Source organism: Strix uralensis, chromosome 3, assembly GCF_047716275.1.
Source record: "Strix uralensis isolate ZFMK-TIS-50842 chromosome 3, bStrUra1, whole genome shotgun sequence".
NCBI classification, from domain to species: domain Eukaryota; kingdom Metazoa; phylum Chordata; class Aves; order Strigiformes; family Strigidae; genus Strix; species Strix uralensis.
This window is the reverse complement of record NC_133974.1, coordinates 89,180,087-89,199,575: the sequence shown is the minus strand read 5'-3', so window position 1 is coordinate 89,199,575 and position 19,489 is coordinate 89,180,087. Positions and strand designations below refer to the sequence as shown.

Here is a 19,489-nt window from a genome sequence, read left to right as displayed (position 1 = left end):
TGAATCTGACTTATTGGCAAGAACTTTCTTCTCCATAGAAGAAAAGGCATACATTTGATTTTTTCTAGTGACCTTCCTAATTCCAGGGGAAGCTTAATGTACAGTCAGCCTAATATGCTGAAACAGTAATTGTATGCTGTGTTCTAAAAATATTGAGGCAAGAGAAATATTTTCTTCTGTACTCTGTACCTCCTATAGCATGTATGATATTTATACATTAGATACCAGAAAAGAAAGGAACAATATGATTAAGCTGTAAGCTGGCTGAATATGCAATGTTCTTTCTTTGTGTCTTGTGATACATAATGAAATAATTTAAGATACATGCTCATCAAAGAGTCTTCATTCTGGAAAGACAAATCAAGCAGATTTTGAAGAAAAACAAGAGGCTTATAAAGCAGCTTGATTCCTCCCAAGAAGGGATATACCCATTCCTGAACTGCAATCTGAAGAGAACAGCTTGACACAAAATATTGATGGCATCACTGGGAAATATGTCACCTGAGTTTAGCCATTCAGATTGAATGAAGGAGATAAAAGATGCAGCTTCATGAAATTTGGTATACGCCAGTTCCCAACAAATGACCAGGCTAAGTTCTTCACTGACGTCGTACCTATTCCAATTTGGGGATCCAAGCTATGGCCTGCAGCCTCAGGAAAGGATAATGCTTTCTCTCCTGGGTAAGAAGCATCCCATGTTATCACAGATGATACTTAGGCAATCTGAACCTTAGTTTGTTTCCTGCAGAAGAATAAAAAAGCTTAACTGGTTTCTGCAGAGGTCATTTTCAAGCATTCTCAAAGAAGCAAAAATGAAGTCTCAAGAACAGCAAAAGCTTTTTCTTTCATGTTTTTCAGATTTGTTGGGAACTAGCCACATTATTGCTCCTTATTGCTTATGTTTGTAGCAGCCTACACCATGTGGTATCTAGACAAACAAGCAAACCCCATCATCAGCGTGAGTCAACAAAACCAAAACGCTACACTCATCATCATGTAAGTGAGCAACCTTGGACTAAGAGCTTAACCTCAGCCTATTGTCATATCTCTTTTCCTAATGGTAGTACATGTGAGAGCTGAAAAACTACCTGGTTGTTTTCATCACAGTAACTGCTTTATGGAAAACTAATAGAGAATAAAAATAAAGGGACTATATTTAAAAATAGATACATAGAATGGAGCTCTCAGAGTGGAGCAATCAGAACAATCTTTGCACAGCCCCATGGCATGTGGTGTGAATAACCATGAGAACAAAACCTCCAGCAACAAATAGAGTTTTAGAAAAATCAGGTAATTAATTTGATGTCTGATAATAAAACACAGGCTGTCAGTTTGATGAAGGCTGTGGCAAAGTTAACTGCAAAAGCTACTTCAAATTCTGACACAAAAATATTAAACACAATTTTTCTTTTTGTCTTCTTTACATAAGACAATTGTAACATGGGCAAAATAAATAATAAAGTGATGTAAAAAATGAAGCACTATCTTGACTCCAGCTTTGGCTATGGAAATGAGATTATTTCATAAAATTATGCTAGTAATAAAAAAGTAAACAGAGTTCAGATCAATCACAATGGTAATATTTTGGTTATTTCAATTAGAGGTTGACAAATTCATTAAAGACTTTAAAAAAATATATAATGACTGGGCATTTCAATCTCAAAGTTGAAAAATGCAGTAATATACCAATATACAAAATATATCCAGTTTGTGATAGTCAGTTGGTGGCAACTAAATGGAGCTACAGGCTGCCAGTAACTTTACCTGATGAAACAAGATATGCTGAATATTATCCTAGGTTTTGATTGTTCAGCAGACGGTATTTTAAATGCCATGGCATTCTAATTTACCATAGATTCAGACGTTTTAATACATGTGGGAACCAAAACTAACAAAACTAATGGGGCAATTAACAAACTAATTCAACTGTTGAGAAACAAAGTAAGTACAGAAACCACTGCTGCCTTGATAAGCAGTCAAGCTTCTAGTTGCTTATAAAATTCTTAATCTGATACTATAACATAAAACAAAACAGGCCATGGAGGATGCCACGTCAAGCTGGAAAAGAAGCCATAAATAGTCAATGCCTTTCATCACCTAGTATGTCCAAAGGTGTTAAATCGACAGTTCACACCGCCTCCAAAACACAGTTCATATTAGAGCGTCATTGATGAAAGGGAATATCCACCATTCACAAAGTTCTTGTCCCAGTTATGTCTCCCCAGAGGTGCTGGAGTTATGGTCAATCTTGTCTATCATCAATGGAAAAAATATTTCTTCCCCTTGGGGTACACATCCTTGTAGGTCATCAAACCCATTTTAATGCTGTCACTTCTGGTTGCTCTTGCAAGATGCCATTGTTTTGCCTGGTCTGTGCTGGGCAAACAGCCCCCACAGCAGTCCACAGAGATCACTCTGTATCCTCAGTACTTGATAACTCATACCTATCTGTCCTGAGTCATAATGATATAACAGCTTGAACAGCTGCTGTATTAAACCTGACTCCCACGTCCTTACCAGGATCCTGTTTGCTTGCTCTGTCCAGAGCTTGCACTGCATTTCTTAAAGCCAGGGGATGCAGATGGCAAAGTATGTCAGCATGAAGCCCCAGTGGAACTACAACCACTGCCTGGGCTTGCTGCAGATAATGCATTTGCCTATGGGAATGGAGAAGGGCAAATTACGAGGGATACCCTTGCTACCTCTGCAAATTCCTTGACAGATGCTTCCTGTAACACAAAATTGTCCATATGTTGGAGGGGACCAATAAACCACTATTTTCTGCATCACTTCCTATACAACAACCCTGACAGCCTCCCTGTGCCCAGGCTTCTGGAACAGCAGCATTAATTTCCCTGGTGCCACCCCAATTCTTTCTGGAGGTCCCCAGAATGGAGGATTGCAATTTGTTTGTCAAAGAAATAAAAGGTGTAAGGACTTCCTACACACAAAATGCAAACCAAACTTACTCTAAACTTACTGAAACTGTTTATAACCAAGCAGAACTTGCAAGCAAAGGGAAGAGGGGCAGAGAATGTTAAATGTTAGAGTGGCTGAGCAGGACTGCGTCCCAGCAGGAATCCTGCTAATGTCATACAGTACTTCTTACAGTCCGTAAAACTCCGCTAAATGCTCTTCAGGGCTGGACATGTGGCAGATTTTCTCATGAGGAAGGCATATGGAAGACTGCAAGTTTAGTGCCATTGACAAAAAAAAGCAGCAGCACGTGCTGAAGATGTGGTAAGGGATATGACTCTGCACTTCCTATTGCCTGGCTGAGCACCTTACACAAAAATGCCCACAGGCAGAGGTGGCTGACACCACCGGTCCACTCTGCTTGCTTTGCCCTGCAGCACTGTTCTGTTCCCTCCGGAATAGCACCCATTTGCTCTGCTGAACGTCCTTTCCCAGCTCTGTGCTTCTGTCATCATCAACTTCGCATCTCTTCATGGGCTGTGTGTGATTAGTCTCTCCCCTGCCCTACAGGCAAGAAAACCCTTCCTTCCTGCTGCTCAAAGAGTTCCTGAGCACCCTGTTGGTGAGGGCAAGCTCAGCCTAAACAATCCTGGGACATACTGGGGAAGGATGTTACAATCATATGGTTTGCTAGGGAAAAATCCATTCCCTCATAGGCAGTTAGTCTGAGTGACGCAACGCAAGTACATATCAATTCATGTCAGTGACAGCACTTCATGCATCTCAGGAAAAACGCAACAAAATATGCCCTGATGTTTTTACTGTACACAATCTGTGTAGATATGCTACATCTACAAATATATATATATATACTGAAGCACCAGTCTTCATCAGCATCAGCAGAGAAACCTGAAATCCTGGAAAATGGTCAAGGAATACTACCTAGCTAGCTATACTCTGCTAGAGTACAATTTTCTCAAACCTGAAGCACTATCTGAGGTTTGAGGAGTGATCAATTTTTCTTTTTTTTTTTGGTGGGATGGTATGGAAGGACTCCTTCCTACTTTCACTGCACAGAATGAATTTGTGATTTGGTCTGCCAAAGAGGGGAAATGGAGGCGCAGTGGCTGGCTGGTTGGTATGACCATGCACCTGGGATGTAGAAGGCACTATGTTCCAGGTCAAAGCAATTAAGATGAGACAGACTCTGGCAGGGATTCCTGAGCTGCCACAAGCCCAGGCAGTGGCCCATAGCAGCACCTAGCTGAGACATGCTAGTCCAGGCTTTGGAAATGGAAGTGTGCAGGCTAGGGCCAGGACTTGGCTACAGCACTAGTTCCTCCTGCTGGTTAAGCGTTCTGGACCTAGCAGCATGCCCAGAAAAAAAATGTCAGAAAAGAAAACCAGAAGTTGGCCTAATTCAGGTTAAAATTGCAAGACATTCTGACACATTTTCTATTGAGTAATTTGTAAGCCATGCTACAGCATTCCTTTTACATCTGCACGGTCCAGTGGAGGCCGTCATCCACTGCTTCACTGGCAGTAGTAGGCAGAAGTCCTTCCATCAGGAAATGGCAATGCAAGTTGGATTTCCAGACACACAGCAGCACAGGCAGGTTTTCTCTCTGTTTTGACCAGCCAGGATGATACTGTGCAGGAGGATTACTACCTGTAAGTAGCAGGGAAGTGCACAAGCAGATAACTTGGCACCCAGCCCTCCTCCAGCTCCAACTTACTTCTCTGCTGCTGCTGCTGGAAGGACTGCATGCAGCTCCAGCTAGCCACAGCCCTGAGCTCCTCCTGCCAGCTCCCACTGTGCCCCTGGCTGCTGGGGGTACTCCGTTAGCACCCAGTGACAAGCACCTTGCTGCACAAGTTCATAGCTCTGTCTTGCACCTTTCCCTATAGCTACAGCTTACAGATTCTTTTCACCCTGAGTACAAAGTCTCTCTGAGCTCTGAAAGTCAATAGTGAGAGCTAATGCCCTAACTCGACCTTAAGAGCGTTACTCCTTGTATCCTAACCCACTGTCATGCCCGTATTAAATAGTGCAGGGTCATCCTGTGAACAGTAACATACAGCTTATTGCCTATATCCTCTGGAGAATACATAGTACTGGGAAACAGAAGGAATGCATGCATGGTGTGCCCTGTGTATGCCCAAAGCTCAGATAAAAAGTAGGGATAATCTCTAAGAGCTTGAAAGAATCTGGAGTTATTGTTACTTACAGCAGAAACTCTTGGCAGTCCTCCTGAGCTTTTTTCAAAATACAACAGCACTTTTCAAAAAAACATTTTTCAAAATACAAACAGACTTCACACAAGTCTGTTTGCCCACACTTTGTGAATTTGTTGTTGCTGAGTCCTTGCAAAAAAAGTTTCTTTTTTTTTTTCCTAATATTTGGTCATGTGTTGAAACTTTTTTTTTCCTCAAATCCATTTTGCCTTTTTGCACTTCTTGGAGGGAAGAGTTGCATGAGACAGGCCTCGAGACTCTGGGATGGGACAGTTACAGTGGCCTTACAAGACAAAAAAAGCTATTGAGTCCTGGATCATAGCAATGCATTTTTTCATTTAATAAGCTATCAAACATTTTATATCAGGAGTAGCTGTAACATTTTTAGCAACAATCAGGACAGCATGAAATGTTCAACTACAGCTCTCAGGATTTGGTCCTGCCTGTCTTCGCAAGCAGCTGGCCATAGCCATGCTGCTCTAGTTCCACAGGCCTTACAACTGTTGCAGATTGTTACTTTGGAGGCAGCATTCAATAAGGACTCTCAGGAGGAAATATGTATCCAAATTGGACCTAACAGTTCTCAATTATGACCTAGATTTCAGCAAGACAAGCACATCATCATTTTGCAGCTACTCAAGTGGTGGCTGAATCTGACTTCACAAAGCCTGGCACTTCATGAGCCAAAGCAGCAAGCTCTGAGTAGTATCACTCACCTTAATCATTAGCAGAGGTCCAGCTCTGACAGCAAAGCTCTCCTTCTGCTAGCTGGTGTCCACAGATAAGCTGCCAAATACTTGCCGTCGCATGCAACCGACACTGAAGGCAGTGAAACAACATGCTTTGTCACACTAACTTGCAGAATGATGGGGGAAAATCCTTTCCTTTTGATATAAAGATCTTCTCTTCTGAGCAGAGGATGTGGAGATATGCCTCCAGTCATCCAAAGAAAGGATCTATGCATAGATCTGGATTGCCTCCTGTATGTCTGTGATTCACATATAATACACAATTAATATCTTACACTTTTCTTGAGGAAAGTCATGATGTTATCCTTCCTACAGTGAAGTGAAGTGAAAAAGAAATGCCAGCGCTTGATGTTTGTTAGCCTGCAAAAAAATAATTGTGACACTTTTTTTAAAGTCAATACCGGCTGCATGCAGTCTCCCTTTTCATAAAGCAGAGATAAACTGAGCATAAATCTCCATTAGGGATGTCTTGCACATCCCTGAAAACCCAACTCTGGCAGTTGTACCAGTCAGCACTCCTGTTGCAGCTCAGAGCTGGCAAAAACAGTAATCTCCACTGTTGCAATTTGTTCCGTATCTTTCATCTCAGCCACACCTGGGATATAATGAGAGTTATGTCTAGCCCATACTTATATTCTCTTTCATCACCAACAGCAAACTGCCCTGCAAGGATATATAGCTCTCCTGGTGATGCTGAGAGTCTCGCTATACCTCCAGCTGCTGCTGAAAAGGAAGAGCTTGTATCGGCTGCGACACCAGCAGAACACAACCCGTGCTGCTATGCTGTGTGGTCACAGAAGGCATTTGTCTCCATTTTTCCTGGACTCTCCACAGTGCTGGCCCCAGAAGCGTATGGCAGAGCAACAAAGGACAGCTCCGACACCCACAGCCCACAACAACACATGCACCACACCAAGCTCCACCAAAATGTAGTAATGCACACACTGCTGTGCGCCCCACAACAGCAGCTCACTCTGACAATGACGTGGGGCAGCCCCAACAGGGCACTGCATAACCTGTCACCACCGGCGTGCCCACACATCTGACTGCATGTGTGGCAGCACCTAACAGCTCCTAAATTGAATATGCCTACGAAGCTGCCTCTGCACACTGATTGCTCAAGTGGTCAGGGACCAGAATCAAGGGGACATTCGTGCCCTGAGAATTAATTTATTTTAAACATAAGCCATTATAAAGTTTAACTACAGCACCACAGTAGTACTGCTAGAATACAGCAGTTTGTAAACTTTCTTCTTTTGAAGGAACTGTAATTGTCTACAATATAATGGGCGAATGATGGTTTTTAAGTATCACTTTTAATACATGCTGTTATTATGTAACATACCACAAGCCTTTCAATTTACCTGACAGGGTCTCAAATGGGTTAAAAAAAATAGTTTCAAGACTGGTTGCAATTCTACCTGCACTACTCTGGCATGAGGGCTTTGACCAAGCTAAAGGAAGACCTTCACAGCGAAACAAAGTGGCAAGGGATTACAGGGGTTTGCAGCAGCTGCTAGTTTTTTAAGGGAGCTGTGTTGAAAGTATTGCTAAATCGCTTTCTTTACATAACGTGAATGAATACGAACCTCCAATTTTCTTTTTCATAGAATCATAGAATCATTCAGGTTAGAAAAGACCCTTGGGATCCTCGAGTCCAACCATCAGCCCTCCTCTACAAAGTTCTCCCCTACACCATATCCCCCAGCATCTCATCTAAATGACCCTTAAACACATCCAGGGGTGGTGACTCCACCCCCTCCCTGGGCAGCCTATTCCACTGTCTGACCACTCTTTCTGTGAAAAATTTTTTCCTAATGTCCAGTTTTGTTTGCCTAAGAGTAATATCCTGAATTTGAACAGTGTTTCAGGTGACAAATTTACGACATTTACATTTATCATCAATGGGGAATAAGACATTTCTCTAACTATTTGAGGCAGGCTAAACTAAAGCAGAAAGTTGGCAAACAGGTGAAAAAAGGATACAAGCTGTTCATGGATAAATTTCAGAATTCATGTCTAATTTTCAAGCTGACCATCGGCAGTAACAGGCCAGAACCTCCTGTGACCTTACACCAGTGACACAATAATCCTTACCATTTTTAAGATGAAGCTTGGTAAGCTTTTGAAAGTTATGGCTGTATACAACCCCAGGCTGAACTCAAGGAAATCCCTTCCAATCTTATGTTCATGCAGCTTTCACATACTACCTACACCTATATAACACTAAACAGTAAGGATGTCACATTTCAAAGAAGTTGGGAGTCTGTATTTTCTTAAAGATGGACATTTACAATTAAGAGACTGTTTATAAAAATATCTCCCTAGACCTGTCAGGTAGCACGTAATCCTCAAAACCTGTGGGGGCCAGAGGCAGGTTTTGGGACCTCCTGCTCCTTACCATGCCAACAGCTTTTACCCCCACACCAGGTACCTGCAAGCTCCCTGCAGGGAGCTCCCCACTTCTCCGGCCACCTCCTGCAGCACCCCTAGCCCCATCTCTGACTCTCCCATGCCCTTCCCAATGTTGCTGTCGCACTGGGCACAAAGCCCTCCTCCACACAGGCTGGGCCGGGACACCACTGCCGGTACCTTGCAGGATTTGTGGAAGCTATTTTCAGCTTCTGCTCCCCACCTCAACCGTACCCCCATGGCAGAAACAGCAGCAGTGGCAGCCAGACCCCATGGCAGGATTTGGCCAGGGCAGAGCAGTGGTGTGACCAGCACCCCTGTCTACATGGCCACCTCCCACCTGGGGGGCTAAATGTTGAGCATGTTCGGCAACAGGTTCATGTTGGACCTTCGTCACCCGAAAGACCATTTCCCTTCCATAACCTGTGCCAACAGCAATGAAGCGGTATCCGTTCACACAAAATAAAGGTACTCCTAAATTGCAAAAAACCACCCAACCCCTCAGATCTCAGAATAATTAGTATGTAGACATGGAAATTCTTAATAACATGTTAACTATTGTTGGAAAGATAATTTGTGGGAGTTCTTGAGCTCCCTGTCAGCACTGCGTATCTGCTGGTTGGCATTGTTTAAAAGACAAAAAACTTTAAAGCCTTTCTGCACACCAGCCAATTTTTTAATTCAATAGTCAGCTAGAAGTAGAGCCAAACTGAAAAACTTCTGCCATTTTATGCACCATGGAAACAAGAAACCTGTCAATCTACAATTACCTATTCTACATCCATTTGAGATCAAATTTTACTGCAGGAGTATAGCCGAGAGGATCGGATATACAGCCTGTGTTTGTCCAGGGGAGATGGACATAATTTATTTTTTGTTTCATTCTCTGATAAGTACAGATATTAAAACATAACTCAGATTGATGTCAAGGTGCATGTTAAACTGCATTACAGTCTAATAAAAGCTATAAACTCTTCTCTTCATGTAATTTCTCACAGCAATGTCAACAAGAGGACCTAAAAAAATTCATAGTGTTCATCTGTAAATTCCACTGTGATAAAACTGCACACTGACACCCTAAGTGATCTCATATATTCAGATTTTCTTCTAGAGCTGAAATACTGCTTGCTTGAGCCTATGAAAGCTACTTATTTTTAACAACTCACACTAATTTTGTATTTTTGCCATAAATGAAACACTGCCACTTTTTAAATTAGAGATAATTTGTCTGATGGACTACTTTAGCCTGAAGGTTTAGTACGAGTGTTTAATCCACAGCTTTTGTACCTTTCAAATGCTGATGCTTATTTGTGAAACCCTCGAAAATATGTTTTAAAATCCTCAATATACCAAGACCTTAAATGTACTCATGTGCTTAAGCATCATGTGCATCTTATTATCCCATTCAGCGGGATTCCCCAAAGCCATATACAGCTTCACGCTTTTCTGTGTCAGGTTTGAAACTCTCATGTTAATTAAGTGTGCTCCGAGAAGAATTAATAGTTATGACTGCCTACAGCGCTCATGGCAGCTACTAGGCTCTCTAAGCTTGGACTTGCAACTTTATTAAAACAGAATGAGCAGCGATAGCACATTTTCAGTATCTCTAGTGATACAGAATCCAGGCAGAGACAGGTGATACGGAGAAGGAACGTGGGAGGATTTGACAGGGCAGGTAAAGTAGGGGCAATTCTGCTTCTTTGCAAGAAGGTAGTAGTTGAATGGGATATGTAGCTACTTATCAAATGTAAACTCCAGTAAATCTCTGATTTCACCAGCATGTCAGGCAGCAAACCGGGGCAGTTAAAGAGCAGATATGTAAGTATGATTGAACACACTGTTACTGTATTTACATAAAGCACTAAAATTGGGGTGAAAACTCTTTCCCATCTCCACTAACAACCTCCACATGACTGCTTCACAAGTGGGGAAGAGGATCTGTGAGGCCTGATTACATATTGCAGCTGTAACTCTAACTATCTAAACAACTACCAATCATTTACCAGAGAAAATCATCATCACAGAATGGTTACGCTCCATCTCCGTAGGTCTTCTCATCAGAATCAGGTATCTTTCTGGAGGACATCTGTTATCCAGAACTAGTTATTCAGTTTCATATGGGCGTAAGTGGGTGAAACAGGAGCTCAGACTATTTAATATACTTCCTTTTGGATTAAAATTCATGACTTATTAGCTACATTTTAAATATGCGCTAACTGGCACAAAGAATATGGTCTTAGAAGAACTCTAATACTGTTCAATTACATAACATTACCATAATGATATAGGCACACTGAGCGTTCTCTCCTTTATGTACTTTCATGTGATTTCTTAAATCCCAGCTGGAGAAAAATATGTCTTGTTTTCTGTCTAGTTCTACTTCAGGCACGACTGGTCTGACATTTTGCTTTCAGGTTCTAGTAACATCAGTATTGAGATCAGAGATATTAAAACTTAGAAAATCTGACACGTTATGTCAAATTACAAAGAAATATCTGAGAGCAAATGGAAGAACAGACTGAATTAAGTAGCAGAAAAAGGGAAAGAAACAGGATGATAGGAAGATACAGACAAATATGCAGAAGAGAACGATTAAGAAAACAGTCTAGCGTAATCAGATGGGTATGAAGAAAAAACACTGAACAATGTTGAAAGCACAAATGTAGGGATATAAATTCATACATAAAACATGTACCTACAGATAGTATGGGCATGATCCCATTAACACATGCACATACAAGATTTTATTCACAAGAATTGCTTAAATTAGAGGGTAATACTCATGTGAGTAACATGATGTACCAGAGGTTGCAGGATTTGGCCTTTCACCATTTTTCCTTGTGTACATCGTGTACATCTGTAAAACATTTAAGCAGGCATTTTAACTTTGAAGAACACAAAACCTGAAAATAATAGGACCTAAGGGAAACCTTTACCATGAAAGCTGGTGGAACTGCAGTTCCACAAAGAACCAAGAGGAATACCCCAAAGACTAATTATTTGACAATACAACTAATGTTACTGTTCTGTTTGAAGCATAAGAAAGTAAAAGTTGCAGTTTGCGTAGAGGTGGAATGCTGAAAGCGTGATCGATGCATGAATCCAGAATCGGAGAATTGTAATTATCCCTGTAGCTACTATCTGCAAGAAGTCTAATAGCAACTCTGAAATGGGTGTAAGCGACATATTCTTATGGGATTGCTTCTGCAGTTTAATGAGACACTGACTGTTAGCTTACCTCAACCGTGTTTATAATAATGAGACATCTTTATAGGGCAATAAGCAACTGGTGTGCCTAATAACAGACTATGAGTCTCATGAGTGACAGCAGGTTAAGTCGATGCCTTGTCCATGTGATACAGCTTATTGTCCTCATTCTACAGATAGGAAACCAAAACCCAGTATGTCACTTTCCAGGATCTATCAGTCTGGTAGGGCCAGGAATGGACTTTATGGGTCAAGGTCATTTAAGATGACAGCACAATTTTCTTCTAGAAGATGACATCTGATACTTTACTGGGAATGGTGTTTTACAGGATGTTAAAAAACATGAAGTGAAAAAAAAAAAAAAAACAAACCGAGAGTCTGCCTTCAGTAATACAGTAATTAAACTTCTTACAAAGTATTCTTACTTTGAAACTACAAAACCAGCATTAAAAGCCATTAATCAAGCAATCGAAAACCTATGACCTTCCTTCTCCAAGAGTTTCTGCGTGTAGATTGACAAAATGGTGCAAAATCTCAATATCATACATATGGGTACCCAAAGTATATGAGGCCAGAACTTCCCAATATTACTGTTATCCTGCCAGAACACCAGATCCCCTCTTCTCAGATGGTTCAGCAGACTTCTAGGCTGTTATCCTATCATTTCTATCCACCTCTGCCAGCACTGTGCCTCAGTTTCATCTGCGAAACTGGAAAGATGCAAAAAATCATGCTTTCACAAGACTAAACAAAAGTGAAAAACAATATAAAATAGAAAACACTTTTAGAACAGTCCTCACTGAAACTACATCAGTCTTATTTTTTTAATTTTTACAAGATCTCTATACTTCAAAGTGCATGCTAGAAATACTTCTACCGAAACCAAATTACTCATTCAGCACTATCCACAGCAATTATTTATACAGGACTTTTCTGTGGAATATGTTAGGGTTTTTTCTAAATAATACAAAATAATCCATTATTTTAAATACAATGTTCAGAATTTGCAAACTATTACAACACATAGAGGTTTACTTATGGAAAAGGCCAGATTTTAGAAGTCACAACATTGTGAGTTTTAAGAAAGAACGTTTCCCTTGAAACAATACTTGAACATCCTTGCAGGAGGCATTACCTTTAGCCTGTAGAATATAATTTCTGGCAACACTCCCTAAAGTAGCACACGCTTGCCTCTAAAAATAAGCCCCGATGCTATCAGCAGCACAGATCACTTTTTCCTGGCAGAGAGCGCCCGACGCATCCAGAAACGATTGCAAGGGGCCATGACCAACCGGCTCCAGCAGCCGGTGCCGCCGTCCCGGCTGCCCTGGAAGCCACCCCACGCCGTGACGAGCCGGTCGCCACCGCTGCCATCCACTCCGGGTGCGCCCTGCCTGGCGGTAACGCAACCCTAAGGCTGGCAGCACCCGTGGCCGTGGCCCGCGGGTGGCATTGCAGCGGGGGCTGGTGGCATCCCCGGTGACAGGGGGTGCTGGGGCAGGCCTGAGGTGGAAGCAGTGGTGTGGCCACCTTGAACGGGATGGGGGGGCGGGGGGTGTGTGTAAATACGTACCTGTGCCTGCAGTCATACACACATACGTACATGCACACGCACACACATATAAGTACGTCCGTGCCCTCGGTGTGTCCGCCAGCCCTCCTGGCACCAGCCCCAGGCAGGGCAGGCCCCGCCGCCGCCGCCTCTCCCGCCGCCCCAGGCCGCGGCCCGGCCCCCACCGCCAGCCCTCCCGCCCACCCCGCCAGGCGAGAGGCCCCGGCCCGGCCCCGGCCGCGGCCCGGCCTTACCCTCGCCGTTCCCCTCCTTCTCCGCCATGGCAGCAGCCCCGCGCCGTCACCATGGCGACGCGGGCCCCGCCGGGCCCTCGCTCTCCTCCCGCCGCCGCCGCCGCTCCTGGCAGCCCCGCGGGGCCCCGCGGCCGGGCGCGGCGAGGCCGGCTGCCGGCGGTCTGCCCAGCGGGCCGGGCCGAGCCGGCAGACGCAGCCACCTTCCCTTCGCCCCGGAGAGCTCTTCGCTTGCGGCCCTCGCAGGCTGCTAACATGCCACGCCAGTGCAAGAGGATGGAGGATGGCAGCAGGCCGCGGGAGGCCCTGCGTGCCGGCCGCCAGTACTGCACCCGGCAGGGAGCCACGGCCGCCGTCCCCCCGAAACGCCGATCAAGCCCCAAATTTGGATCCCAGCGCGGAGGTCCGGGCCCCGGGGCCCCGCGCCACTCCACGCCGGGGGTGTGGGCATCGCTCCCCGTCGTGCTGCTGAGATGCCCATTTTTAGGTGACCCAAACGCGCCTCTGGCCTGTGAGGTGGGGCCGGCGCGGCATGGCGCCCACACTGCCCGCCTGCAGCCAGGGCCCCGGCGGCCCCTTCCACCGGCCGCTTCGCCGTACTCCTTTCTCCTAAAAATAGAGTTTTCCCAGCAATTGCAGAGATTTCCGTGTATCTGAGCTTTAGAAAGTGAAAGAACATTTTATTCTAAATATCACCACACCGAAACAGCTAAAATATTCTGTCTTAGCGATATTAAATAAAACACTGCAGTTTAAATTTAGCCGTGTGTTTTAGCAGACTCGCTTGCGATGCTTGGTTCTTCTGACTCTAAAACAACTGTGAAAGTAGAGAAAATATAAATATTAATATTCTGGCAAGATGCAACCATATATTCATAGAAAATAAATATTTATGAAATTCCTAGAACTAAAACCTTGTCCTCACCACAGCAGGTGCTTGTTTGTCAGATGTTAAATTTTTGCAAAGCCCGTGTGGATGACTCGTCCTCACACGCTCATCTCCACCTCTCAAACAGTTACGATGTGCTCAGTATTCATGGAAGCCTGAAATTCAAAAAACACACTGAACCCTTTAAAAGAATCACTTTTTCATAATGTTTTAACATTTGCTGTTTGCCTTCCAGCCACTTATTTCTGTGTTTTTATTGAATGTGGCTCAAAGTAGGGATGGTATAATAGATACCCAGGAGAATACATCCTTTACTCTGTTGGGAAAACGTCTGATTATGCTAACAAAGCTGATCCCTCTGAAAGGTTTTCTACAGACTTGAACAGTTTATTAAAGTAACTAAATATTTCAAATTACCTGATTGACTACAGTAGTAGCACAGGTTTGTTTCCTCTCAAACTGATAACAGAAGTTGTGGTGAGAAGAGCATGGCAGACGAAGTTAGAGGATGGAGCAGCAGCAGCAGGAAAGGCCCTTATCTTTCAGTCTTACAGGGCTCCTGTTTCTTATTCCCTCAGCCCCTCCACACAGAAAACCTTTTGTCTTTCCTGGTTGTAGATCTATGATGGTGGATCAGTCACATGTTTGAAACTGAAGAAAAGTGCAAAATACATTGTTTTGGCAATGACAGAGCTTTCTTTTTTCTTCCCTCCCCTACCCCAAATGTGGAATTTCATGTTCTTAAATATTGTGCCCAGCATTAGATTTCCTACGTCATTTTCCAGATTACCTGATTAATCATAGGACATTTACAGCTCTTCTACAAATGTGACACTAACTCACAGTGTTTACCACATTTCCCTAATAAAAGCTTTAAAAAACCCTCTTCTAGTCACTCAGGTTTTCATGCCAAATCCATACCCAAAATATGAACAACATTCAGCTTTAAAATAGATACAAATATTGCCTATTGTGCAAATTTATTCAGATTCTTGTGGTTTTACAGTAGCCTTTGAACTGAAATGAGTCACTGCAAATGTGACATGATAAGAGAGTAACTCCACTCAGGCCACTACCTTTAACACCTTCCCACCAATTTCACCAGGGCTTGCGCTTGGCTTTCCTCACCACCCTTTCCTATTAGATACACACTTGTCTTTGTTTCCTCCAAGAGGGATGGTAACAAAAGCAGTGAGTAAAAGCCGATCAAGAAAGGGGAAATCATGAAGTACACAACAGCTATGACACGTTGTGTATGCCACAATGTCTATGTCCCATTGTAGCAGCTGACTCCGGCCCTCAGGAGCTGCTACAATAGTTGCTTGAGGAGAACATTTTTCTGAGTATATAAAAGGATTGGTCAAATCCTAGTTGTTTGTACTTGTTAAGTTTGATACCTTTAGCCTAGCTGCAGAATATTCTGTGACTTACAGCTAATACTAATTTCAGCAAACAGTATTTTGTACTGTCCTGCCCATGTTGTTGAGGTTCCACTCAGGACAATTACTGTAAATCAAAGTGCTTCATTTGCATCGTCTTCTCCAGCCTGGAGTTTCCTTTTGCTTTCAGTAGCTTGCAGCCAAGTGCCAGCACCTGTTTCCCCTTCTTTCCCCAATTCCTGACACACAGGGCTTTGGTGTCTTGCCTGTCTCCAGGAGCAGAACAAAATATGGAATGAGAAAGCACTTCAACATGAGAACTCGCTGCTTTAAAATTTCCTGGCAACATATCTTGAAAAATCTATGTAGGAAAAAAATGTTAACAATTATAATGCAGATCAAATATTGGACCTGAACCACATGACTGTTTCCCTTCTAACTTAATGCACAGACATCTCAAACCAAGGGTATGAGTGGGCTGAAACAACTAATCGCATTTTGGCACAGACAAGTACAAAAGGAAACCCAGAACTACTAATTCAACAGCTTGAAATATCAGCTGCTGCATGCAAGATCTTTAAAGAGCTCCTCTGAAGAGAACATACCCTTTTAAACTTGTAATTTTTCATTTAAAAAATGTCAGAAAATATCTCAGCGAAAATATGGAAGAAACCAGCATTGTTGATATAAAGCCTGAATCCACTGAAGTCTAATAGATGTAAGGTACCCTTGCCTCTGCACCTAATTTCATCACATATATTCCTCTCAGCTATCAGGGTCCTATAACACATTTTGTCTATTTTTCATGCATATGTTCAGAAATTTTGTTCAGCAGTAAAAACCAGCTCTAAAATGGGAGAAGTGATGTAAAAGATAAAGCAGTTCAAGGAGGTATAATGATGTCCTACAAAGCAGCGTCCCACCATGGCTTCAGGGTTGCAGCGTTTGGACACATCTTTGCTCCAAACACTTGCTGAAGACCTTCACTATAGAACTCCCTCTGTGAGTCCTTGGGAGCCATATAACTGAAGGCACATTTGTCCTTCACGGAGAAAGAAAATGAATAGCTACGGTTCTGTGACAGGAGTCTACCTATAACTCCTCTGCAGCTAAATGGGTAGAGCCCTACCACTCGAGAGGTGTTTCTATGTTGCAGTACCCTTGTTCACCAATATAACACAAATGACCCAAGTGCATTTGGCATCTTCAGTCCACTCTTCCTCTGGGATCAGCAACTGATCTGAGTGACTCCGAAACAGCTTCTTCAAAACAGAGTATTATCTAAAGATTATCTGTTCACCCAAATGATACACAGCAACCAGATAAAAATGAGAAAAAGACTCTATCATTCCTTGTCTATGCTGTATCTTTCCCTTCAGATTTTGGGTAAATTACACTGAGAGCAGCTATCTCGTTCTTTGATGTGTGGGAGGGAAGAGAGCTTCTCTTCTGGCTTGTTCTGTTACCGCAGGCTTTGATCCTATGCTCAGACCAGCTAAAGAGAAGCCTAACAGAGTGGGTAGAGACAGACAAATAGACATGCCCACCATTATTTGCTCTACCATTGACCTCTTTCAGGCTGCTGGTATTTTCATATTAACCTTATCTGTCATCATTTTGTTTTCTTTTTGAAAAATGAGTCTTCCTGCTCTGACCTACAGAACAGCAAAAAGCACATAAATTGGCAAGGGAGTTCCTTTATTGTTCATACAGGTAATAAATCTAGAAGCCCGAAGTCCGCTATCCTAAATAAAATGTCAGGGTATGATTCCTTGAGACATGTGGAGTTCACCGACGCTAAAAGAGGAGGATCCAACTCTTTCTTCAAGTCTTGCCCTTCCTTTCTACTGCTGGCTGCACACCCTCCTACCTTGTGCTGGCTCTGCCATTCATTGAGAGCAGGTATGAGTCACTGAAGCAGTAAAATAAAAATCCATCACAAAGTGAATAGTTTTCTGCCATATGAAGAAATTTGGTAAAGGGTCTGACAAGCATCTGAATCAGCACAGCCAGGAAGTTGGACCATGCAATTAGACGTGAGGGAGAAACAGGGAGGAAGGCAGAAAGGGTAAGATGTTCTTTTAGAGGGAGAAGGCTCAGTGGTTGGCTGAGTCTGCAAGTAAAACTCAGAAAGAAGGAAGGGGAAAAAATAAGTTTGAAGGCCGCTTATAATAGCAGCATCTCAAATCCTTCTCAGTCCACAGGATGGCTTTGGAACTGTCCTGGCAAATATCTCTCGCTGCTCATACACAGCTATAACCCTATGGATCTTTAGCTGCTCCTGTCGAGCTTCAGCAAAGCTGCATTTGAGGAAAAGTAACTGAATGTGCATTAAAAATGAGTTACTAGGAAAAAGGAAGCATTTCTTTCCCTCAGCAATATTCCTCAATGTCAAGGAGCTACTGGCAGTGCTCAGCCTCTGGGACTATGCCTAAAAAACTACAGGAGAAAAAAGCTCTGGCTTTTATATGTAAGTGCCAGGATGCTGTTCCCCATCCCACCCAGGCATAGAAATGGCCCTAGAGATCCACATATTTTAACCTTCAGACTTTATTACCATTAATTATATCTAGAAGTGAAGCCAGGATCCCCGAGAACACGGTGGCAGGAACAAAACACAATCATCCATCTGCCTAGCAACACGGGTTGCCATGAGTACTTCTCCCAGTGCTCCACAGGCAGCGGGGGCTTGCCACTGAACACCGAGCCAAGTTCAGGGGCCCCATACTGGTAAAGAAAGCCTGCTTCCTCGAATGAAGACCTTGGTTTCCATATCCAAAACACCTGTATTCCTCTGGAGCCTAGAAGGCAACAGCCAGCAGCCTGAATTCAGGAGTGAGGGACTCCTGGAGCAGCAAGATGTTGTCAGTGGAACTGCTCTTGCAAGAGACAAGAGCAATTGCATTGGCAACATGAATGCAAACTCCATTCTTCCCTTCTCTGTTTCTTTTGAAAAAGTTATTTGCACATGTTTCAATACCATACCAAAAAATCCCCAAATAACATATTATCAAATCACTGATTTTATGCATTTAGGAAGAAAAGAAGAAAGACCTTTGAATGGTATGGAATACATGGAAATACTCTTTAATGCCCCTAGCTCAGGAAGTCCTCGAATCACAAATCATTTGTAGGAGGCTGAGAGAGATAGTATTCAAGATATCCATTTGCCCGGTTCTCCACTGAGCACCTGCTTTAGGCCTCACTAGAAGAAAGGATACTCAAACCCAGGAAGCTCAGTTTGGTGTTCTTAAAAAAGTGAAGGACTCTTTGATCATTGCTTAATATTTAAGGGAGGCCCTCTAATAATGGAGCTATCTAGAAGCTGTGTAAAAATAGAGATATATGAGAAAAACACAGAATCATAGATTTCGGACTGACATTTGAGCAATCACAATTGAATGGGAATGTTGAACACTGGAATTATGTTTATGTTACCAATATTGTGAAGGTAGCCTTTTAAAAAGCTCTTATTTCATTTTTGTTATATGATAACATGCAATTTAAAGGTATAAAGGCCATAGTGTAGGTGAATTGGCCCACAGTACATTTTACAAAGCTGTCACAGGATGCAACACAGGAGTAGTTAGCTTTGGAATGAGAGAAGGAACTAAGGTTACACATCTGAATGATCATATATGGCACTTAATCAGTTTACATTAGGAATGATATAGTACTTTTTAATACTTAGGAAAATCATCCTAGCTCATGAGTAGCAAAACTACTTTCGTTTAGATCATCTGTCAAGATTGTTTGGGCACGGAGATGTTGCTGTACTCGCTAGATTAATGATAATCAAAACCAAAATGAACCTGGGTATAAGAAAACCCATCAATTTAAGCACTTAAGATTTTTCTGTTTTCTTCAAAATGCAAGTTTTCATTTATTAAAAAAAAATC

The 19,489-nt window shown here is 42.8% G+C and overlaps 1 protein-coding gene across 1 annotated transcript in view; it reads right to left on the bottom strand.

Moving 5' to 3' along the window:
* Positions 1–13,507, bottom strand: part of DRC8 (dynein regulatory complex subunit 8) — a 35,997-nt gene extending 22,490 nt beyond the window's left edge. The window contains 1 exon segment of the mRNA XM_074863266.1: positions 13,326–13,507. Within this exon segment, the coding sequence (XP_074719367.1) occupies positions 13,326–13,353 (28 nt within the window). The 5' untranslated portion in view covers positions 13,354–13,507.
* Positions 13,508–19,489: the final 5,982 nt, after the last annotated feature.